The sequence below is a fragment of the Ranitomeya imitator genome, chromosome 6, assembly GCF_032444005.1.
Source record: "Ranitomeya imitator isolate aRanImi1 chromosome 6, aRanImi1.pri, whole genome shotgun sequence".
Taxonomy (NCBI): Eukaryota; Metazoa; Chordata; class Amphibia; order Anura; family Dendrobatidae; genus Ranitomeya; species Ranitomeya imitator.
The window spans coordinates 492,555,405-492,580,020 of NC_091287.1; the positions used below are offsets into that span (position 1 = coordinate 492,555,405).

General features: G+C 47.2%; 1 protein-coding gene across 3 annotated transcripts in view; it reads right to left on the minus strand.

The window, feature by feature from the left end:
- ANKRD46 (ankyrin repeat domain 46) overlaps positions 1–9,354 on the minus strand; it is a 43,591-nt gene extending 34,237 nt beyond the window's left edge. The window contains exons 1-3 of one of the 3 annotated variants that reach the window (XM_069731656.1): positions 9,270–9,354; positions 5,559–5,886; positions 4,462–4,695 (exon numbers count right to left, since the gene is read on the minus strand). In XM_069731656.1, coding sequence (XP_069587757.1) covers positions 4,462–4,695; positions 5,559–5,869 — 545 coding nt within the window. In that variant the 5' untranslated portion in view covers positions 5,870–5,886; positions 9,270–9,354. Of the gene's footprint in view, positions 1–4,461; positions 4,696–5,558; positions 5,887–9,056 lie in introns of all 3 variants that reach the window. The other 2 variants (XM_069731654.1, XM_069731653.1) reach the window with 2 other exon arrangements.
- Between the last annotated feature and the right edge of the window lie 15,262 nt (positions 9,355–24,616).

Genomic DNA, 24,616 nt, shown 5'->3' on the forward strand with positions numbered 1-24,616 from the left:
CAATAACTAAATCACACTTGCAGCCAGTTGACATGGATTAAAGTTGACTCAACCTCTGTCCTGTGTCCTTGTGTGTACCACATTGAGCATGGAGAAAAGAAAGAAGACCAAAGAACTGTCTGAGGACTTGAGAAACCAAATTGTGAGGAAGCATGAGCAATGTCAAGGCTACAAGTCCATCTCCAAAGACCTGAATGTTCCTGTGTCTACCATGCGCAGTGTCATCAAGACGTTTAAAGCCCATGGCACTGTGGCAAACCTCCCTAGATGTGGATGGAAAAGAAAAATTGACAAGAGATTTCAACGCAAGATTGTGCGGATGTTGGATAAAGAACCTCGACTAACATCCAAACAAGTTCAAGCTGCCCTGCAGTCCGAGGGTACAACAGTGTCAACCCGTACTATCCGTCGGCGTCTGAATTATTATTACAGTTATATTGGCTAAAGGTTGTACAACCAAGTATTAGGCTGAGGGTGCCAATACTTTTGTCTGGCCCATTTTTGGAGTTTTGTGTGAAATGATCAATGTTTTGCTTTTTGCTTCATTCTCTTTTGTGTTTTTTCATTTAAGACAAATTAAATGAAGATAATAATACCAAATAATTTGTGTTTGCAATCATTTTCAGGAAGAAAATGAGTATCATCTGACAGAATTGCAGGGGTGTCAATACTTTTGGCCACAACTGTATAAAGGAACCCACCAGACATGTCGGTGATAAAGTTGTGGAGAAGAATAAACATCTCGTGGAGCATTGTTCTGCACTTTCTCATGAAGTCATAAGTGGTTTAACCCCTTTACCCCCAAGGGTGGTTTGCACGTCAATGACCAGGCCAATTTTTACAATTCTGACCACTGTCCCATTATGAGGTTATAACTCTGGAACGCTTCAACGGATCCTGGTGATTCTGACATTGTTTTCTCGTGACATATTGTACTTCATGATAGTGGTAAAATTTCTTTGATAGTACCTGCGTTTATTTGTGAAAAAAACGGAAATTTGGCGAAAATTTCGCAATTTTCAAACTTTGAATTTTTATGCAATTAAATCACAGAGATATGTCACACAAAATACTTAATAAGTAACATTTCCCACATGTCTACTTTACATCAGCACAATTTTGGAACCAAATTTTTTTTTTGTTAGGGAGTTATAAGGGTTAAAAGTTGACCAGCAATTTCTCATTTTTACAACACCATTTTTTTTTTTTTTAGGGACCACATCTCATTTGAAGTCATTTTGAGGGGTCTATATGGTAGAAAGTACCCAAGTGTGACACCATTCTAAAACTGCACCCCTCAAGGTGCTCAAAACCACATTCAAGAAGTTTATTAACCCTTCAGGTGTTTAATAGGAATTTTTGGAATGTTTAAATAAACATGAACATTTAACTTTTTTTCACAAAAAATTTACTTCAGCTCCAATTTGTTTTATTTTACCAAGGGTAACAGGAGAAAATGGACCCCAAAAGTTGTTGTCCAATTTGTCCTGAGTACACTGATACCCCCAATGTGGCAGTAAACCACTGTTTGGGCGCATGGGAGAGCTCGGAAGGGAAGGAGCGCCGTTTGACTTTTCAACGCAAAATTGACAGGAATTGAGATGGGACGCCATGTTGCGTTTGGAGAGCCACTGATGTGCCTAAACATTGAAACCCCCCACAAGTGACACCATTTTGGAAAGTAGACCCCCTAAGGAACTTATCTGGATGTGTGGTGAGCACTTTGACCCACCAAGTGCTTCACAGAAGTTTATAATGCAGAACCGTAAAAATAAAAAATCATATTTTTTCACAAAAATTATATTTTTGCCCCCAATTTTTTATTTTTCCAAGGGTAAGAGAAGAAATTGGACCTCAAAAGTTGTTGTCCAATTTGTCCTGAGTACGCTGATACCAATATGTGGGGGGGGAACCACCGTTTGGGCGCATGGGTGGGCTCGGAAGGGAAGGAGCATCATTTGGAATGCAGACTTAGATGGATTGGTCTGCAGGCGTCACATTGCGTTTGCAGAGCCCCTAATGTACCTAAACAGTAGAAACCCCCCACAAGTGACCCCATATTGGAAACTAGACCCCTCAATGAACTTATCTAGATGTGTTGTGAGAACTTTGAACCCCCAAGTGTTTCACTACAGTTTATAACGCAGAGCCGTGAAAATAAAAAATCTTTTTGTTTTCCCACAAAAATTATTTTTTAGCCCCCAGTTTTGTATTTTCCCAAGGGTAACAGGAGAAATTGGACCCCAAAAGTTATTGTCCTATTTGTCCTGAGTACGCTGATACCCCATATGTTGGGGTAAACCCCTGTTTGGGCACACGGGAGAGCTCGGAAGGGAAGGAGCACTGTTTTACTTTTTCAACGCAGAATTGGCTGGAATTGAGATCGGACGCCATGTCGCGTTTGGAGAGCCCCTGATGTGCCTAAACAGTGGAAACCCCCCAATTATAACTGAAACCCTAATCCAAACACACCCCTAACCCTAATTCCAACGGTAACCCTAAACACACCTCTAACCCTAATCCCAACCCTATTCCCAACTGTAAATGTAATCTAAACCCTAACCCTAACTTTAGCCCCAACCCTAACTGTAGCCCCAGCCCTAACCCTAGCCCTAATGGGAAAATGGAAATAAATACATTTTTTTTTATTTTTCCCTAACTAAGGGGGTGATGAAGGGGGGTTTGATATACTTTTATAGCGGGTTTTTTAGCGGATTTTTATGATTGGCAGCCGTCACACACTGAAAGACGCTTTTTATTGCAAAAAATATTTTTTGCAATACCACATTTTGAGAGCTATAATTTTTCCATATTTTGGTCCACAGAGTCATGTGAGGTCTTGTTTTTTGAGGGACGAGTTGACGTTTTTATTGGTAACATTTTCGGGCACGTGACATTTTTTGATCGCTTTTTATTCCGATTTTTGTGAGGAAGAATGACGAAAAACCAGCTATTCATGAATTTCTATTGGGTATAATATTTCTATTATACCGTTCCGCGTTTGGTAAAATTGATAAAGCAGTTTTATTCTTCGGGTCAGTACGATTACAGCGATACCTCATTTATATCATTTTTTTATGTTTTGGCGCTTTTATACGATAAAAACTATTTTACAGAAAAAATAATTATTTTGGCATCGCTTTATTCTCAGGACTATAACTTTTTTATTTTTTTGCTGATGATGCTGTATGGCGGTTCGTTTTTTGCGGGACAAGATGACACTTTCAGCGGTACCATGGTTATTTATATCTGTCTTTTTGATCGCGTGTTATTCCACTTTTTGTTCGGCGGTATGATAATAAAGCGTTGTTTTTTGCCTCTTTTTTTTTTTTCTTACGGTGTTTACTGAAGGGGTTAACTAGTGGGCCAGTTTTATAGGTCGGGTCGTTACAGACGCGGCGATACTAAATATGTGTACTTTTATTGTTTTTTTTTTTTTTATTTAGATGAAGAAATGTATTTATGGGAATAATATATATATTTTTTTTCATTATATTGGAATTTTTTTTTAATTTTTTTTTTTACAGATTTGGAATTTTTTTTTTAACTTTTTTATTTTGTCCCAGGGGGGGACATCACAGATCAGTGATCTGACAGTTTGCACAGCTCTCTGTCAGATCACTGATCAGATAGCAGTGCAGGCTGCTTCACAGTGCCTGCTCTGAGCAGGCTGTGTGAAGCCACCTCCCTCCCTGCAGGACCCGGATCCGCGGCCATCTTGGATCCGGGGCTGAAGGAAGCAGGGAGGGAGGTGAGACCCTCGCAGCAACGCGATCACATCGTGTTGCTGCGGGGAGCTCAGGGAAGCCCGCAGGGAGCCCCCTCCCTGTGCGGTGCTTCCCTGCACCGCCGGCACATCGCGATCATGTTTGATCGCGGTGTGCCAGGGGTTAATGTGCCGGGGGCGGTCCGTGACCGCTCCTGGCACATAGTGCCGGATGTCAGCTGCGATAAGCAGCTGACACCCGGCCGCGATCGGCGGCGCTCCCCCCGTGAGCGCTGCCGATCGCTATGACGTACTATCCCGTCCAGGGTCAGATAAGCCCAGGGCACCTCGACGGGATAGTACGTCTAAGGTCACAGAGGGGTTAAGCAAGTCAAGCACATTAAATGTACATTGGTGGAACTTGGCAAACTGGCCAAGCAAACCCCCCTCAATACCGTTTCCTGATTCCATTCTTCTCAGGGAGAGGAGATCAGACTGGCAGTAGCTTATTCCTCTCTTCCTAGCATGCGTGATTTGCTGAGGGTGCATGTGTATGGAAGAAGTGGGGACAGGAGTGATAGCCATCAGCTTGCCCCTCTAATAACGGTAAATTCTGGAGTTGCTGCCAAGCTCTCTTTTAGTTATCACTTGGTGACACCATCTCAGGCCCTTCTGTCGATATGTGGGCACTGAGGAGTAAATGTGTTAGATGAAAGACAGAAAATATGAAGGAATATAAAAGTCAACCAACGCACCAATCTTCCTCGGTGGATCCTTCAGACAGAGTGCTGTGTCCCTTCTCCATTAGCAGCTCGGAGCACTGGACATATCTTTCGCTTTCAGCCGTTTGCATGGTTTCCATCTTCGAGTGAGTGCCCCTGTTGAAACCCTTCACTTCTTGTTCTTCCAAGGACTCCAACATGCGGATCACCTCCTTATTCACCCCTCTGCGCTTTGCCAGAACGAGCGGAGTAGCACCTTGGTGATTGCTAAGAAAACATGTGAATTACAGAACGGTAAAAATATCACCCCCGATGTCACTGATAGAAACTATTAAGAACATTATTGGAATTATGACTCTGTTCCTTTGAAGGAATTAAAGGTGTTGTCACGTTTCAAAGATTATTCTTCCGTAGGTTCAGGGATGGAAGAATACAAGCCGAGCTTTTGTGCAACATCCCGGGGTCCAGAGCTGCCTCCGCTTTGGTCTTTGTTGATCAGCTGCAGCGACCTCTACATCACAGCACTGGACCCCAGAGAGTTATAAAAACTTTATTTTTGCAACTCTTAGGTCTATGGAAGAATAATAGTTGAAAAGGGAACCTGCACCTTCACAATGCAACTCTAAAAATTATTTCCTTTATCGTTTTTTTTTCCCCACTAGTGCTTGTTACTATGTGATATTTTTTTTTAACTTTTTTATGCAACTCAAGAAGAATTTTTTTTTTTTTTTTTTAAATGGTAAGAATTGTATTTAGACAACCATTAAAGTTAAGGGCTTTTTATTTCATCACCTGCTCTATGGAGAAGATGTAAACCATGAAATCATCTCTATCACCAATCTAAATGATGCTTAATAGGAGTCCATGACATAAAGGAGGACGCCACTTGTCACATGCAATTGCTTGTTAAGTGATCATTGATCATGTCAAGTGATCGGCTCAAAATGCAAGAACAGGGAGACCTCGCAAGCATTCGTTTTTGCAATGGTAGTGGGAAACAGATTGAATCTCTGACCTCCCGAAATTGCAGAAGGAGAATTATAACCCCTTTACGCGAGGAGCCGCTGCTCTAAACTGAACAGGATGTATTCATTTTCCTTAGCGCGACTCATTCGATATTATCAACTCACCAAATATCAATTTTGAGGCCGTTGGAGACAAGGAACTGTATTGTGTCCACGTGACCGCAGAGGTGCAGGGCCGTGTTTCCCTGATAATCGGTGGCGAGGAGATCGGCTCCAAACTTGTGCAGCAGCTGGCAGATGTCTACATTCCCTCTGGCTGCAGCCAGGTGAAGCCCCGTACGGCCCCGGCTGTCTCGGATGTTGGGATCAAAGCCACTTTCTAGAAGACGCTTGGAGTAGTTGAAGTCCCCATCGATGCAGGCCTGCAGCAGGGGAACGTTGGTCTGGCAAGAATCGTTCACAAAGACATAGGACATGATTGGATCCGGATGCACTAGAAGAAGCAAAAAAAGAAAATCAAGGAATCTGTGAAATCATAATGGAGGGGACAATATGATTCACATGGATAATGAGAAACTAAAAGTTATGATGAAATCCTCAATAAAAGGGATCTTGCAGCTATGAGAAGTTTGCGGCTCCTACAAGAGATTGTTGGACATCAGTTTTAAAAGGCTGGATAACTTCCAAGGGTCACCATCATTATCCAAAAATGTGAGCAAAGACATTCACCAAATGTGTGAAGAAAGGGGTTTTAATCACTTAAAAAGGGACTGTCAGCAGAGGACGACTGTTCAAACCAAGTGCAGGAGCTAGGTGCACCCTTGGTGTGGCCAAACATTTAAATGCACTTTCTCACCTACTTGTTTTCCCCTCTATCCCCGATTGACAGCTATGACTTTATAGAGCCAAAGAAGGGAGGAGAACAAGGGAAAACAAGTAAGTGGGAAGGTGAACTTAAATGTTTGGCCACACCAAGGGTGCTCCGAGCTCCTGCACTTGGTTTGAATAGTCATGTGCTGACAGGGTCCCTTTACAACAATGTACATTTTAATGTGAGAGCCGCACACTGGGATCCCCTCCATTAGCCAAAATGGTGCTGTAAGGAGCAGCCCAGACTCCCGAGGACTGGGTGTAATTATTACAAGTTCGATAATCTATCTGAATGGGTTCAATATATCAGAATCGATTGAGCTTATTGCTAGAGGGTTCCGATTTAGAAATTAGGGTGTCCTGAATTGGAAACCCTATAAAATAGAATAGCTACCTTTTTATATTAGAAAAAATGTCACATGCAGGTTACAGATGAAAGTGTTGCTCAATAGATAGTCGGCTATCCCATATGTGTATTATGGAGGATACCTTACTGATCTCTGGGGGTCCTTGCTGAAGCCCCCAGTAATCCTGAGAACAGGGCCCTGGAGAGCTTGGAGCGTAGGTGCACATGATCAACCTCTGCTTCATTCATTGTCTACGAGACTGACAGAAAAAGCAGAGTACAGCGCTCCAACGTATGCAGGCTCGTGTACCAGACACGATGGCCGAGAAGGCTCACTTAGGGACCCGACAGTTGCCTTAGTTTATGTACAATTAGGTCTACGCAGGGATAGGAGTAGTGATGAGCGAGCGCGCTGGGATAAGGCGTTATCAGATCATGCTCAGATACTGAGTGACTTCAGCGGGCTCGAATAATATGTTAGAGTCCATGTCTCAGTCTGTCTGACAGCCTAACACATGCAGAGATTGCCTACCAAACCGGTAATGAGCATGGAGGCTACACTGTACAGCACAATGAACACAGATCCCATATACAGGCCGAATTCCCTGTGCTCGGACGGCGACATTCACACAACCGTACATACGGTGCAAGTACTTTATGGGGAAAAAGCTGACATCACACGACGGTCAACAGATCACACAAGAGTCCACAGGAAAGAAATGTCTGGAAATATTAGTTATTGCTGATGTATAAAAACGGATGTCGTACAGATATCTAATTATCTTCAAGGAAAAATGGATCATTTGTCGATTTCTTTATACGCTCCTGTGAACTTAGGCCAGTAATGAACATGGATGCCATAGATTATAGAGGCGGGACTGAAGTCTACGGCAGCAAAGCAACTTGCAGTTAAATAGATTATAGAGGGGCATTCACGGCCCACCTAAACCGCAGTGTCCTGTGCCTGTCAGACGGGCGACATGTGCAGTAACACGATATACACCGGTGTATACAGGACACGGGAATGTCTCGACATATCTTCACATAGTCCACGGCTCAGCAGCCGCCTACTCCTTTTTTTCCCTACCTTTTGTCCCTTATGTCTCACACTGAAGTCTACGGCAGCAAAGCAACTTGCAGTTAAAATCCCAGTCAATCCCCGCCGAGTCGTGTCACAAGTCCCCACCTCTCTCACGTCGCCGCCTCATTTACAACGTTGCATGTAACCACCTCACTCACAACACCGCCACACTCACAACATCGCATGTCGTCACTGCCTCACAGCGTCGCACGCCTCCGCCACCACTCGCGGCGTCGCACGTCTAGGTCACCACTCGCAGCGTCGCATGTAACCACCTCACTCACAACATTGCATGTCGTCATTGCCTCACAGCGTCGCACGTCTAGGCCACCACTCACAGCGTCGCACGTCTCCGCCACCACTCACAGCGTCGCACGTCTCCGCCACCACTCACAGCGTCGCACGTCTCCGCCACCACTCACAGCGTCGCACGTCTCCGCCACCACTCACAGCGTCGCACGTCTCCGCCACCACTCACAGCGTCGCACGTCTCCGCCACCACTCACAGCGTCGCACGTCTCCGCCACCACTCACAGCGTCGCACGTCTAGGCAACCACTCACAGCGTCGCATGTAACCACCTCACTCACAACATCGCATGTCGTCACTGCCTCACAGCGTCGCACGTCTGGGCCACCACTCACAGCGTCGCACGTCTCCGCCACCACTCACAGCGTCGCACGTCTCCGCCACCACTCACAGCGTCGCACGTCTCCGCCACCACTCACAGCGTCGCATGTAACCACCTCACTCACAACATCGCATGTCGTCACTGCCTCACAGCGTCGCACGTCTAGGCCACCACTCACAGCGTCGCACGTCTCCGCCACCACTCACAGCGTCGCACGTCTCCCCCACCACTCACAGCGTCGCACGTCTCCGCCACCACTCACAGCGTCGCACGTCTCCGCCACCACTCACAGCGTCGCACGTCTCCGCCACCACTCACAGCGTCGCACGTCTCCGCCACCACTCACAGCGTCGCACGTCTCCGCCACCACTCACAGCGTCGCACGTCTCCGCCACCACTCACAGCGTCGCACGTCTCCGCCACCACTCACAGCGTCGCACGTCTCCGCCACCACTCACAGCGTCGCACGTCTCCGCCACCACTCACAGCGTCACATGTCAATGTCGTCGTCGCCACACTCACAAAGTTTACATGTCTCCATCACACTCGCGTCGCATATTTCTGCCACACGCACAAAGTCTACATGTCGCCATCGCTGCCTCACTCACGTCACACATCTCCGCCACCACTCACTCACAATGTCGCATGTCGTCGCTGCCTCACTCACACTCATTACATGCAGAGTCGCAGACTCAAATAATGATGGCATCACTGGGCACCAGCAGTCAGCGCACACCTGATGCCAGGCTGAGCACACAGGATACATTACTGGCATCTGCAGCTCCTCCTGTACTGATGAGCTCCAGCCCTTCCTCTGGACAGACATGCAGGCCCAGACCGGCCATTCTCCAGAAATACCGGTCTCACCCGGTCCCAGAGCAGCAGGAGAAGCCTCGGCCGCCCCCCTGCTGTATGTACACAGCGGCGGGAACCCAGGACGGGCACCTACCTGCACAATACACGATCACCGATATATACGATGTTATTGGATCTCGGGAAGGAGGAGCGGCCACACTGTGAGCACGAGCGGCGACACCCAGCGGCCGCCAGAGAGCATTACACCCAAACAGCACAGGGCACATAGAAGATGCTGGATCATATCGAGCGTAACCATGAAGATGTCACGTGATCGGGCTGATGGCTTCTATTATTTACTATTTTAGTATATAATGATACCAGAACCATGCAACATACTAGATACCCAGGGGAGGATTAAAGCACTAAATAGTGCCAAACAGCCCCTCACCAAGAAAGAAAACCAACTCCATAAGAACCATAAGGAGTACACTAGGAGCATATAGGTAATTAGATAATAATAATACTTTATTAATTCACATATAATTTACATATTAATTTTAAAGTGCAGACAATATACAAAACATACAATGAAGTACAGTGCTCAAGGATGATAAAACATAAGTGGGTATCCCCCGGTGTGCGCCGTCTAAGGAGCCAACATGCATACCAGTAGTGGTAGAGACCTGCTACTGGAGCGCCCCCAGACACAGGGCCACAAGTTCTCGGTACCGGGCCTCTCTGGTTCGGTGCGGAGTCTGTCACGGTGGCTAGACCCGGTCCGTGACCCTGCTAAGGGGCGTCCAGTAAAGGGGGTATAGTCTGTCAGGGGTTCGTGACGCCACCTGTGGTGTTCGGTCAGGGGGACCGACGCTGCTATGGGGTCCGCTGGGGTGATGGAATGGCAGCCGGATGGTATACCTTCCCACAGGTGAAGTATGTCCCCAGGGCTTCCCAGTGGTGTAGGTGGATGGCGATGGTGTAAAGCGCAGTCAATAATGAGGACACAAGTGTTGTGAATTCTGTTGTCGGGCTCCCTCCTGTGGTCATGAATGGTACTTCGGCTGGTTCTGTCCATGGACTTCCTCTGGTGGGTGTTTCTGAGTTTCCTTCCACAGGTGACGAGGTTAATTCGTTAGCTGCTGCTCTATTTAACTCCACTTAGATCTTTGCTCCATGCCACCTGTCAATGTTCCAGTATTGGTCTAGTTCACTCCTGGATCGTTCTTGTGACCTGTCTTCCCATCAGAAGCTAAGTTCCAGCTTGTATTTCTTTGGTTTGCTATTTTTCTGTCCAGCTTGCTATTTAATTTGTTGTCTTGCTTGCTGGAAGCTCTGGGACGCAGAGGGAGCGTCGGTGCGGAGGGTCTTTTTGCGCCCTCTGCGTGGTCTTTTTGTAGGTTTTTGTGCTGACCGCAAAGTAACCTTTCCTATCCTCGGTCTGTTCAGTAAGTCGGGCCTCACTTTGCTAAGTCTATTTCATCTCTGTGTTTGTATTTTCATCTTTACTCACAGTCATTATATGTGGGGGGCTGCCTTTTCCTTTGGGGAATTTCTCTGAGGCAAGGTAGGCTTTATTTTTCTATCTTCAGGGCTAGCTAGTTTCTTAGGCTGTGCCGAGTTGCATAGGGAGCGTTAGGCGCAATCCACGGCTATTTCTAGTGTGTTTGATAGGTTTAGGGATTGCGGTCAGCAGAGTTCCCACATCCCAGAGCTCGTCCTTTATTATCAGTAACTATCAGGTCATTCCGTGTGCTCTTAACCACCAGGTCCATTATTGTCCTGACCACCAGGTCATAACAGTACAGGTGGCCCAAAGTACTAATGCATCTCAATAGAGGGATAAGAGAAGTTCTGAGACCTTTTTTTTTTCTTTGCAGTGTGTTTTGTCTCTCTTTTCCCCTTTACCTCTGGGTGGTCCAGGACACTGGTGTAAACATGGACATTCAAGGTCTGTCCTCTTGGATGGATAATCTCACTACAAGGATACAAGACATTCAAGATTTTGTGGTTCAGAATCCGATGTCAGAGCCTAGGATTCCAATTCCTGATTTGTTTTTTGGTGATAGATCTAAGTTCTTGAATTTCAAAAATAATTGTAAATTGTTTCTTGCTTTGAAACCTCGCTCCTCAGGTGACCCTGTTCAACAAGTAAAGATCATTATTTCTTTGTTACGTGGTGACCCTCAAGACTGGGCATTTTCCCTTGCGCCAGGAGATCCGGCATTGCGTGATGTTGATGCGTTTTTCCTGGCGCTTGGATTGCTTTATGACGAACCTAATTCAGTGGATCAGGAAGAGAAAATCTTGCTGGCTCTGTGTCAGGGTCAGGATGAAGCGGAGATATATTGTCAGAAGTTTAGAAAGTGGTCTGTGCTCACTCAGTGGAATGAATGTTGTTGTGAATTCTGTGGCAGAGTTCACTCCTGTGGTCACAAGTGGTACTTCGGCTGATTCTCTCTGGGATCTTCCGTTTGTGGAGGAAAGTGGTACTGCAGCTTCTGAGTTTCCTCCCTCAGGTATTCTGGTGAGCTCATTAACTTCTTCTCTACTTAACTCCACCTGATGCTTTGATCTATGCTTCCTGTCAATGTTTCAGTGTGGGACTTGTTTTTTCCCTGGATCATTCCTGTGGCCTGCTGCTCTGCTAAGCTAAGTTTTGCTTATGTTATTTTGTTGCTATTTTTCTGTCCAGCTTGCTTTATTGGTTTTTCTCGCCTGCTGGAAGCTCTGAGACGCAGAGGGACCACCTCCGTACCGTTAGTCGGTGCGGAGGGTCTTTTTGGTCCCCTCTGCGTGGTTTTTTATAGGTTTTTGTGCTGACCGCAAAGTTATCTTCCCTATCCTCGTTCTGTTCAGCTAGTTGGGCCTCACTTTGCTAAATCTGTTTCATCTCTATGTTTGTGTTTTCATCTTACTCACAGTCATTATATGTGGGGGGCTGCCTTTTCCTTTGGGGAATTTCTCTGAGGCAAGGTAGGCTTATTTTTCTATCTTCAGGATTAGCTAGTTTCTCAGGCTGTGACGAGGCGCCTAGGTTCTGGTCAGGAGAGCTCCACGGCTACCTTTAGTGTGGTTTGATAGGCTTAGGGATTGCGGTCTGCAGAGTTCCCACGTCTCAGAGCTCGTTCTATTATTTTAGGTTATTGTCAGTTCACTGTATGTGCTCTGACCTCCATGTCCATTGTGATTCTGAATTGCCTCTCATAACAGTACAGGAAGCCAAAAGTGCTAATGATTCTCAATAGAGGGAAAAAAGAAGTTCTGAGACCATTTTTTTTTCTTTGCACTGTGTTTTGTCTTTTTTTTCCCCTAGACATTTGGGTGGTTCAGGACACAGGTGTAGCAATGGACATTAAAGGTCTGTCTTCATGTGTGGATCAGCTCACGGCAAGAGTTCAAAATATTCAAGATTTTGTGGTCCAGAATTCTTTGCTTGAACCGAGAATTCCTATTCCAGATTTGTTTTTTGGAGATAGAACTAAATTTCTGAGTTTCAAAAATAATTGTAAACTATTTCTGGCTTTGAAACCTCGCTCTTCTGGTGACCCAATTCAACAGGTTAGGATCGTCATTTCTTTTTTGCGCGGCGACCCTCAGGACTGGGCGTTTTCTCTTGCGTCAGGAGATCCTGCATTGAGTAATATCGATGCGTTTTTCCTGGCGCTTGGGTTGCTGTACGATGAGCCTAATTCAGTGGATCAGGCAGAAAAAAATTTGCTGGCTCTTTGTCAGGCTCAGGATGAGATAGAGGTATATTGTCAGAAATTTAGAAAGTGGTCAGTGCTCACTCAATGGAATGAATCTGCGCTGGCAGCAATATTCAGAAAGGGTCTCTCTGAAGCCCTTAAGGATGTCTTGGTGGGATTTCCTATGCCTGCTGGTTTGAATGAGTCTATGTCTTTGGCCATTCAGATCGGTCGACGCTTGCGTGAGCGTAAACCTGTGCACCATTTGGCGGTATTACCTGAGCTTAAACCTGAGCCTATGCAGTGTGATAGGACCTTGACCAGAGTTGAACGGCAAGAACATAGACGTCTGAATGGTCTGTGTTTCTACTGTGGTGATTCCACTCATGCTATCTCTGATTGTCCTAAGCGCACTAAGCGGTTCGCTAGGTCTGCCACCATTGGTACTGTACAGTCAAAATTTCTTCTGTCCGTTACCTTGATCTGCTCTTTGTCATCATATTCTGTCATGGCATTTGTGGATTCAGGCGCTGCCCTGAATTTGATGGACTTGGAATATGCTAAGCGTTGTGGGTTTTTCTTGGAGCCCTTGCAGTGTCCTATTCCATTGAGAGGAATTGATGCTACGCCTTTGGCCAAGAATAAGCCTCAATACTGGACCCAGCTGACCATGTGCATGGCTCCTGCACATCAGGAGGTTATTCGCTTTCTGGTGTTGCATAATCTGCATGATGTGGTCATATTGGGGTTGCCATGGCTACAAGCCCATAATCCAGTATTAGATTGGAAATCCATGTCGGTGTCCAGCTGGGGTTGTCAGGGGGTACATGGTGATGTTCCATTTCTGTCAATTTCGTCATCCACTCCTTCTGAGGTCCCAGAGTTCTTGTCTGATTACCGGGATGTATTTGATGAGCCCAAGTCCAATACCCTACCTCCGCATAGGGATTGTGATTGTGCTATCAATTTGATTCCTGGTAGTAAATTCCCAAAAGGTCGATTGTTTAATTTGTCCGTGCCTGAGCACACCGCTATGCGCAGTTATGTGAAGGAATCCCTGGAGAAGGGGCATATTCGCCCGTCATCGTCGCCATTAGGAGCAGGGTTCTTTTTTGTAGCCAAGAAGGATGGTTCGCTGAGACCTTGTATAGATTACCGCCTTCTTAATAAGATCACGGTTAAATTTCAGTACCCCTTGCCATTGTTATCTGATCTGTTTGCTCGGATTAAGGGGGCTAGTTGGTTCACAAAGATAGATCTTCGTGGTGCGTATAATCTGGTGCGAATTAAGCAAGGTGATGAATGGAAAACTGCTTTTAATACGCCCGAGGGTCATTTTGAGTATCTCGTGATGCCGTTCGGACTTGCCAATGCTCCATCAGTGTTTCAGTCCTTTATGCATGACATCTTCCGAGAGTACCTGGATAAATTCCTGATTGTGTACTTGGATGACATTTTGATCTTCTCGGATGATTGGGAGTCTCATGTGAAGCAGGTCAGAACGGTTTTTCAGGTCCTGCGTGCTAATTCTTTGTTTGTGAAGGGATCAAAGTGTCTCTTTGGTGTGCAGAAGGTTTCATTTTTGGGGTTCATCTTTTCCCCTTCTACTATCGAGATGGATCCTGTTAAGGTCCAAGCCATCCATGATTGGACTCAGCCGACATCTCTGAAAAGTCTGCAAAAGTTCCTGGGCTTTGCTAATTTTTATCGTCGCTTCATCTGCAATTTTTCTAGTATTGCTAAACCATTGACCGATTTGACCAAGAAGGGTGCTGATGTGGTCAATTGGTCTTCTGCTGCTGTGGAAGCTTTTCAAGAGTTGAAGCGTCGTTTTTCTTCTGCCCCTGTGTTGTGTCAACCAGATGTTTCTCTTCCGTTCCAGGTCGAGGTTGATGCTTCTGAGATTGGAGCAGGGGCTGTTTTGTCGCAGAGAGGTTCTGGTTGCTCAGTGATGAAACCATGCGCTTTCTTTTCCAGGAAGTTTTCGCCTGCTGAGCGTAATTATGATGTGGGCAATCGAGAGTTGCTGGCCATGAAGTGGGCATTCGAGGAGTGGCGTCATTGGCTTGAAGGAGCTAAGCATCGCGTGGTGGTATTGACTGATCATAAGAACTTGACTTATCTCGAGTCTGCCAAGCGCTTGAATCCTAGACAAGCTCGTTGGTCGTTGTTTTTTGCCCGTTTTGACTTTGTGATTTCGTACCTTCCGGGCTCTAAAAATGTGAAGGCGGATGCTCTGTCTAGGAGTTTTGTACCCGACTCTCCGGGTTTATCTGAGCCGGCGGGTATCCTCAAGGAAGTAGTAATTGTGTCTGCCATCTCCCCTGATTTGCGGCGGGTGCTGCAAAAATTTCAGGCTAATAAACCTGATCGTTGCCCAGCGGAGAAACTGTTTGTCCCTGATAGGTGGACGAATAGAGTTATCTCTGAACTTCATTGTTCGGTGTTGGCTGGTCATCCTGGAATCTTTGGTACCAGAGAGTTAGTGGCTAGATCCTTTTGGTGGCCCTCTCTGTCGCGGGATGTGCGTACTTTTGTGCAGTCCTGTGGGATTTGTGCTCGGGCTAAGCCCTGCTGTTCTCGTGCCAGTGGGTTGCTTTTGCCCTTGCCAGTCCCGAAGAGGCCTTGGACACATATCTCTATGGATTTTATTTCTGACCTTCCCGTTTCTCAATAGATGTCAGTCATTTGGGTGGTCTGTGATCGCTTTTCTAAGATGGTCCATCTGGTACCCTTGTCTAAATTGCCTTCCTCCTCTGATTTGGTGCCTTTGTTCTTCCAGCATGTGGTTCGTTTGCATGGTATTCCAGAGAATATTGTTTCTGACAGAGGTTCCCAGTTTGTTTCGAGGTTTTGGCGAGCCTTTTGTGGTAGGATGGGCATTGACTTGTCTTTTTCCTCGGCTTTCCATCCTCAGACTAATGGCCAGACCGAGCGAACCAATCAGACCTTGGAAACATATCTGAGGTGCTTTGTTTCTGCTGATCAGGATGACTGGGTGTCCTTTTTGCCTTTGGCTGAGTTTGCCCTTAATAATCGGGCCAGCTCAGCTACCTTGGTTTCACCGTTTTTCTGCAATTCTGGGTTCCATCCTCGTTTCTCTTCTGGACAGGTTGAGTCTTCGGACTGTCCTGGTGTGGATACTGTGGTGGACAGGTTGCAGCAGATTTGGACTCAGGTAGTGGACAATTTGACCTTGTCCCAGGAGAAGGCTCAACTTTTCGCTAATCGCAGACGCCGTGTGGGTCCCCGACTTCGTGTTGGGGATCTGGTTTGGTTATCTTCTCGTCATATTCCTATGAAGGTTTCCTCTCCTAAGTTTAAACCTCGTTTTATTGGTCCGTATAGGATTTCTGAGGTTCTTAATCCTGTGTCTTTTCGTCTGACCCTTCCAGATTCTTTTTCCATACATAACGTGTTCCATAGGTCATTGTTGCGGAGATACGTGGCACCTATGGTTCCATCTGTTGAGCCTCCTGCCCCGGTTTTGGTGGAGGGGGAATTGGAGTATATTGTGGAGAAGATTTTGGATTCTCGTGTTTCAAGACGGAAACTCCAGTATCTGGTTAAATGGAAGGGTTATGCTCAGGAGGATAATTCCTGGGTTTTTGCCTCTGATGTCCATGCTCCCGATCTTGTTCGTGCCTTTCATGTGGCTCATCCTGGTCGGCCTGGGGGCTCTGGTGAGGGTTCGGTGACCCCTCCTCAAGGGGGGGGTACTGTTGTGAATTCTGTGGCAGAGTTCACTCCTGTGGTCACAAGTGGTACTTCGGCTGATTCTCTCTGGGATCTTCCGTTTGTGGAGGAAAGTGGTACTGCAGCTTCTGAGTTTCCTCCCTCAGGTGATCTGGTGAGCTCATTAGCTTCTTCTCTACTTAACTCCACCTGATGCTTTGATCTATGCTTCCTGTCAATGTTTCAGTGTGGGACTTGTTTTTTCCCTGGATCATTCCTGTGGCCTGCTGCTCTGCTAAGCTAAATTTTGCTTATGTTATTTTGTTGCTATTTTTCTGTCCAGCTTGCTTTATTGGTTTTTCTCGCCTGCTGGAAGCTCTGAGACGCAGAGGGACCACCTCCGTACCGTTAGTCGGTGCGGAGGGTCTTTTTGGTCCCCTCTGCGTGGTTTTTTATAGGTTTTTGTGCTGACCGCAAAGTTATCTTCCCTATCCTCGTTCTGTTCAGCTAGTCAGGCCTCACTTTGCTAAATCTGTTTCATCTCTATGTTTGTGTTTTCATCTTACTCACAGTCATTATATGTGGGGGGCTGCCTTTTCCTTTGGGGAATTTCTCTGAGGCAAGGTAGGCTTATTTTTCTATCTTCAGGATTAGCTAGTTTCTCAGGCTGTGACGAGGCGCCTAGGTTCTGGTCAGTAGCGCTCCACGGCTACCTTTAGTGTGGTTTGATAGGCTTAGGGATTGCGGTCTGCAGAGTTCCCACGTCTCAGAGCTCGTTCTATTATTTTGGGTTATTGTCAGTTCACTGTATGTGCTCTGACCTCCATGTCCATTGTGATTCTGAATTGCCTCTCATAACAGAATGTGCCCTGGCAGCAATCTTCAGAAAGGGTCTCTCTGAAGCCCTTAAGGATGTCATGGTGGGGTTTCCCATGCCTGCTGGTCTGAATGAGTCTATGTCCTTGGCCATTCAGATCGATCGACGCTTGCGTGAGCGTAAAGCTGTGCACCATTTGGCGGTACTATCTGAGCATGGGCCTGAGCCTATGCAGTGTGATAGGACTTTGACCAGAGCTGAACGGCAAGAACACAGACGTCGGAATGGGCTGTGTTTTTACTGTGGTGATTCCACTCATGCTATCTCTGATTGTCCTAAGCGCACTAAGCGGTTCGCTAGGTCTGCCACCATTGGTACGATACAGTCTAAATTTCTATTGTCTGTTACTCTGATTTGCTCTTTGTCATCCTATTCTGTTATGGCATTTGTGGATTCAGGCGCTGCCCTGAATTTGATGGACTTGGAGTTTGCTAGGCGCTGTGGTTTTTTCTTGGAGCCCTTGCAGTATCCTATTCCATTGAGAGGAATTGATGCTACGCCTTTGGCCAAGAATAAGCCTCAGTACTGGACCCAATTGACCATGTGCATGGCTCCTGCACATCAGTAGGATATCCGCTTTCTGGTGTTGCATAATCTGCATGATGTGGTCGTTTTGGGGTTGCCATGGCTACAGGTTCATAATCCAGTATTGGACTGGAAATCTATGTCTGTGTCCAGCTGGGGTTGCCAGGGGGTACATGGTGATGTTCCATTTTTGTCTATTTCGTCTTCCACTCCTTCTGAAGTTCCAGAGTTTTTCTCGGATTATCGGGATGTATTTGATGAGCCCAAAGCCAGTGCCCTACCTCCTCATAGGGATTGCGATTGTGCAATTAATTTGATTCCTGGTAGTAAGTTTCCTAAGGGCCGACTGTTCAATTTATCTGTGCCAGAACACGCCGCTATGCGGAGTTATATAAAGGAATCCTTGGAGAAGGGTCATATTCGCCCGTCGTCGTCACCATTGGGAGCAGGGTTCTTTTTTGTGGCCAAGAAGGATGGTTCTTTGAGACCTTGTATTGATTACCGCCTTCTTAATAAAATTACAGTCAAATTTCAGTATCCTTTGCCGTTGCTGTCTGATTTGTTTGCTCGTATTAAAGGGGCTAGTTGGTTCACCAAGATAGATCTTCGAGGGGCGTATAATCTTGTGCGTATTAAACAAGGCGATGAATGGAAAACAGCATTTAATACGCCCGAGGGCCATTTTGAGTACCTGGTTATGCCATTCGGGCTTTCCAATGCTCCATCAGTATTTCAGTCCTTTATGCATGACATCTTCCGAGAGTACCTGGATAAATTCCTGATTGTGTATTTGGATGATATTTTGGTCTTTTCGGATGATTGGGAGTCTCATGTGAAGCAGGTCAGAATGGTGTTCCAGGTCCTTCGTGCGAATTCCTTGTTTGTGAAGGGGTCAAAGTGTCTCTTTGGAGTTCAGAAGGTTTCATTTTTGGGGTTCATTTTTTCCCCTTCTACTATCGAGATGGACCCTGTTAAAGTCCAGGCCATTTACGATTGGACTCAGCCGACATCTGTGAAGAGCCTGCAAAAGTTCCTGGGCTTTGCTAATTTTTATCGGCGCTTCATCGCTAATTTTTCTACCGTTGACTGATTTGACCAAGAAGGGTGCTGAAGTGGTCAATTGGTCTTCTGCAGCTGTAGAGGCTTTTCAGGAGTTGAAGCGTCGTTTTTCTTCTGCCCCTGTGTTGTGCCAGCCAGATGTTTCGCTTCCGTTTCAGGTTGAAGTTGATGCTTCTGAGATTGGAGCAGGGGCTGTTTTGTCGCAAAGAAGTTCTGATGGCTCGGTGATGAAGCCATGTGCTTTCTTTTCTAGAAAGTTTTCGCCTGCTGAGCGTAACTATGATGTTGGTAATCGTGAATTGTTGGCCATGAAGTGGGCATTCGAGGAGTGGCGTCATTGGCTGGAAGGAGCCAAGCATCGCGTGGTGGCCTTGACAGATCACAAGAATTTGACTTATCTTGAGTCTGCCAAACGGTTGAATCCGAGACAGGCTCGATGGTCGTTATTTTTCTCCCGTTTTGATTTTGTGGTTTCGTACCTTCCGGGCTCTAAGAATGTGAAGGCTGATTCCCTGTCAAGGAGTTTTGTGCCTGACTCTCCGGGTGTTCCTGAGCCGGCGGGTATTCTCAAAGAGGGGGTAATTTTGTCTGTCATCTCCCCTGATTTGCGGCGGGTGCTGCAAAAATTTCAGGCTAATAGACCTGACCGTTGCCCAGCGGAGAAACTGTTTGTCCCTGATAGATGGACTAGTAGAGTTATCTCTGAGATTCATTGTTCAGTGTTGGCTGGGCATCCTGGAATCTTTAGTACCAGAGATTTGGTGGCTAGATCCTTCTGGTGGCCGTCTTTGTCGCGGGATGTGCGTTCTTTTGTGCAGTCCTGTGGGACTTGTGCTCGGGCTAAGCCCTGCTGTTCTCGTGCCAGTGGGTTGCTTTTGCCCTTGCCGGTCCCGAAGAGGCCCTGGACGCATATTTCTATGGATTTTATTTCGGATCTCCCCGTCTCTCAAAAGATGTCGGTCATTTGGGTGGTTTGTGATCGCTTTTCTAAGATGGTCCATTTGGTACCTTTGTCTAAATTGCCTTCCTCCTCTGATTTGGTGCCATTGTTTTTCCAGCATGTGGTTCGTTTACATGGTATCCCGGAGAACATCGTTTCTGACAGAGGTTCCCAGTTTGTTTCAAGGTTTTGGCGATCCTTTTGTGCTAGGATGGGCATTGATTTGTCTTTTTCCTCGGCTTTCCATCCTCAGACAAATGGCCAAACCGAACGAACTAATCAAACTTTGGAAACATATCTGAGATGCTTTGTTTCTGCTGATCAGGATGATTGGGTGTCCTTTTTGCCGTTGGCTGAGTTCGCCCTTAATAATCGGGCCAGCTCGGCTACTTTGGTTTCGCCGTTTTTCTGCAATTCTGGTTTCCATCCTCGTTTTTCTTCAGGGCAGGTTGAGTCTTCAGACTGTCCTGGTGTAGATACTGTGGTGGATAGGTTGCAGCAGATTTGGACTCATGTGGTGGACAATTTGACATTGTCCCAGGAGAAGGCTCAACGTTTCGCTAACCGCCGGCGCTGTGTGGGTCCCCGACTTCGTGTTGGGGATTTGGTTTGGTTGTCGTCTCGTTATGTTCCTATGAAGCTTTCCTCTCCTAAGTTTAAGCCTCGTTTCATTGGTCCGTATAAGATTTCTGAGGTTATCAATCCTGTGTCATTTCGTTTGGCCCTTCCTGCTTCTTTTGCCATCCATAATGTGTTCCATAGGTCGTTATTGCGGAGATACGTGGCGCCTGTGGTTCCATCCGTTGATCCTCCTGCCCCGGTGTTAGTTGAGGGGGAGTTGGAGTATGTGGTGGAGAAGATTTTGGATTCTCGTGTTTCGAGATGGAAACTCCAGTACCTGGTCAAGTGGAAGGGTTATGGTCAGGAAGATAATTCCTGGGTTTTTGCCTCTGATGTTCATGCTGCCGATCTTGTTCGTGCCTTTCATTTGGCTCATCCTGGTCGGCCTGGGGGCTCTGGTGAGGGTTCGGTGACCCCTCCTCAAGGGGGGGTACTGTTGTGAATTCTGTTGTCGGGCTCCCTCCTGTGGTCATGAATGGTACTTCGGCTGGTTCTGTCCATGGACTTCCTCTGGTGGGTGTTTCTGAGTTTCCTTCCACAGGTGACGAGGTTAATTCGTTAGCTGCTGCTCTATTTAACTCCACTTAGATCTTTGCTCCATGCCACCTGTCAATGTTCCAGTATTGGTCTAGTTCACTCCTGGATCGTTCTTGTGACCTGTCTTCCCATCAGAAGCTAAGTTCCAGCTTATATTTCTTTGGTTTGCTATTTTTCTGTCCAGCTTGCTATTTAATTTGTTGTCTTGCTTGCTGGAAGCTCTGGGACGCAGAGGGAGGGCCTCCGCACCGTGAGTCGGTGCGGAGGGTCTTTTTGCACCCTCTGCGTGGTCTTTTTGTAGCTTTTTGTGCTGACCGCAAAGTAACCTTTCCTATCCTCGGTCTGTTCAGTAAGTCGGGCCTCACTTTGCTAAGTCTATTTCATCTCTGTGTTTGTATTTTCATCTTTACTCACAGTCATTATATGTGGGGGGCTGCCTTTTCCTTTGGGGAATTTCTCTGAGGCAAGGTAGGCTTTATTTTTCTATCTTCAGGGCTAGCTAGTTTCTTAGGCTGTGCCGAGTTGCATAGGGAGCGTTAGGCACAATCCACGGCTATTTCTAGTGTGTTTGATAGGTTTAGGGATTGCGGTCAGCAGAGTTCCCACGTCCCAGAGCTCGTCCTTTATTATAAGTAACTATCAGGTCATTCCGTGTGCTCTTAACCACCAGGTCCATTATTGTCCTGACCACCAGGTCATAACACACAAGGTTGCAGTCTCTTTACTTCTTTACTGAAGGCTTCAGGATCCTCAATCCAGAGTACGTTTAACAGGGCTCCCTGAGACCAGCCGGTCCGATGGGCACTTCCAGAGTTTCCTTCGCAGATGGAAATCGTTGCCTACCACTAGCGCCTGTGTGTTGTAGTCCTACCCTGCTGAGCATTCGGAATAGTCCTCACAACTGCTGGTCTCGTTCGTTCGTTCTCTACAGCTCTCTCGTTCTTTGGTTCCAGATGTTACTAGTTTCTAACGTCCCCCAGGTATGTTATGGCTAGGACGCCACCCGTATGACGGGAAGGCTCGGAGCTCTTCCGGGACCCTAGAGATGCACCTCTCCACGCGTTGCCCCCTATGTCTTCGTAGGTGTAGTAAGGTAGACAGCCAACCTATAATTAACTGTCCGGTGGAGTTTGAAGTAAGGCCTGTAGTCAGTTACTCCTGCGGTGTTCCGGCCACCAACTACGCGCCTCAGTAAGATGTTGCCTCTGTCTCTCGGCACGACTCCTACTGGCTCTCCTTTGTGCTTGATCTCGTTTACACTGTTCCACAATATCCTTCCCTTCGTGTCTCTCTCCTGGATACCGCCGCAGGGTGTACAGGCGCTGTTCCGTTACGTTCTGTTCTGTTCGCTAGGCACCTGCCAGGTTCCCACGCCTGACAGGGACCCCCCTGTGCCTTCTCCCTGCAACACCCCCTGCCACGGGGTGTTGCCTGAATCCAACCCAGTCAGCTTCTGACTAACTTCCTCCCCAGCCCCTAGTTTTACCAATGTGAGGAGTGGCCCAATAAATAAAGCCTTTTTCTCCCCCTAGTGGCCGGAGTGTGAAGTGTAATGTGTTCTGGTGATACCTGGTCAGGAGAACTCCTTAGTGCCATCAGACGTACCGCCACTCCCCTTAGCGGCAGAGTGCCATACTGCAACGACGAGGTCTCTGGGGCGCTGCACTCCCCCCAGGTTAAATCCAGTACTCCTAGACTGGGAATAAGAACAACAATATAATACAGCAAAAGACATACAAAATTTTTGAAATGCTTAGAACAAGTAAATAGAAAAGGTGCTTCCCTTTATGGGAGGTAAGGACACTTGAACGTTACAAACAAAAACAGGATTAAATATTTTTAAATAACATTTTGACTATAAATAACTCAGTACCCAGCCGGGTATTCTACTAAGTGCAAACTCTGATTTAACTTTTCCTTTAAGGGCGTATAAGCTGAACCCACTAAAGGCCTACTATAACAACAATTCAACGTTCTTTCTGTTCCAACTTCACCAATGCAGGACCGCCTAGCTCCTTGGCTGGGCCTGCTGTCATTGTGCCGACCATCTTTCTACATCTCTCAGGAGGACTCTCTCTCAAACCCCTACGGGTTTTAAGCAGCAAACAGGAAACAGTTAACTATTTACATATTCGGGTCTTCGAGGTTTATTCTCGCGACGGTAGATTGCAAGGCATCCGTTGGCAGGGAACACCTCCCGGCCCGGAAAGATCTGCGCTCAACCTCCCATCCGATGCGGTGTCAATGTCACCAATCAGTTTTTCAGGTATCATCTGGGTTCGAATGTCAATTTTGGTAGTAGGTTCAGTAGCGGCAATAATGCCCACTGTGGTAGTAGTATTAGGATTTGTCAGTTCAGAGTTAGTCTTAGTCATGGCAGCAGGTGGCGCTGCTACGGAGCTTATCAGTAGGTCTTCTGTCACTGGGGCAGGGTCGTTCTTCATACCTGCTTCAGATGCGGTCCCTCCGGTGCCGTCCTGCTCCGTCTCCGCTGGGATCTGGAACGCTGACTGCGGGGCCTTGCGCTGTGGCGTTGTCATCTCTGTTTGCAGTATCTCGCTTTCCAGCAGGGCCTTGCTTTCTGGCTTCGGAGCGCTGGAAATTCTTTCTCGCTCCGGACCACACGAGGCTGCCGTCAGATGTCTGGTGAGGCCCCTGATGACGGTCTCCTTCCACCCGGCCTCAGTGCTCAGCTGCGTCCGCCGGAGTCGATCGTTGAGCTCGTCCACTCCGGCCTGCAGGAAGTCGGGGCCAACAGGTGACACCTGGCCGCGGTATCTCTCTGGGTAGCTGGGGGAGTCCTCTGCTCCGACCCAACGCTCCGATCCCGGTCGGCTGGCCATGGTGTCTCCCACATGGCTCACTTCTTCCTCTTTGTCCTTTTCCCGCTCTCTCCTTCGTGGGCGGTTTCATTTTCTTTGTCTCTGCCCTCCACTGAGGATCAGGAGGCGGATCTCGGCTGCTGACAGACACGTCCTCAAAGTACAGGAATATTTAGACTGGGCGGCCATTACTTTTCGCGCTCTTCAGCTTGTTCACGCCCACTTCCACGCCCTTCTTCTTCTCCTGCGCTCCTCGTGGCGCTGCAATGGCGGCGGTTTTGGCGGGAATCTTGCGGCAGATAGCAATACACAGTCTTTGCAATAAATCACAGTTCAAACACGTTTCAATCACAGTTCCAAGGCACACATGACCTGATTCTCAGGCTTAAGTACGATCCTGTTCGTGACGCCAAGTTGGAGCGCCCCCAGACACAGGGCCACAAGTTCTCGGTACCGGGCCTCTCTGGTTCGGTGCTGAGGCTGTCACGGTGGCTAGACCCGGTCCGTGACCCTGCTAAGGGGCGTCCAGTAAAGGGGGTATAGTCTGTCAGGGGTTCGTGACGCCACCTGTGGTGTTCGGTCAGGGTGACCGACGCTGCTATGGGGTCCACTGGGGTGATGGAATGGCAGCTGGATGGTATACCTTCCCACAGGTGAAGTATGTCCCCAGGGCTTCCCAGTGGTGTAGGTGGATGGCGATGGTGTAATGCGCAGTCAATAATGAGGACACAAGGTTGCAGTCTCTTTACCTCTTTA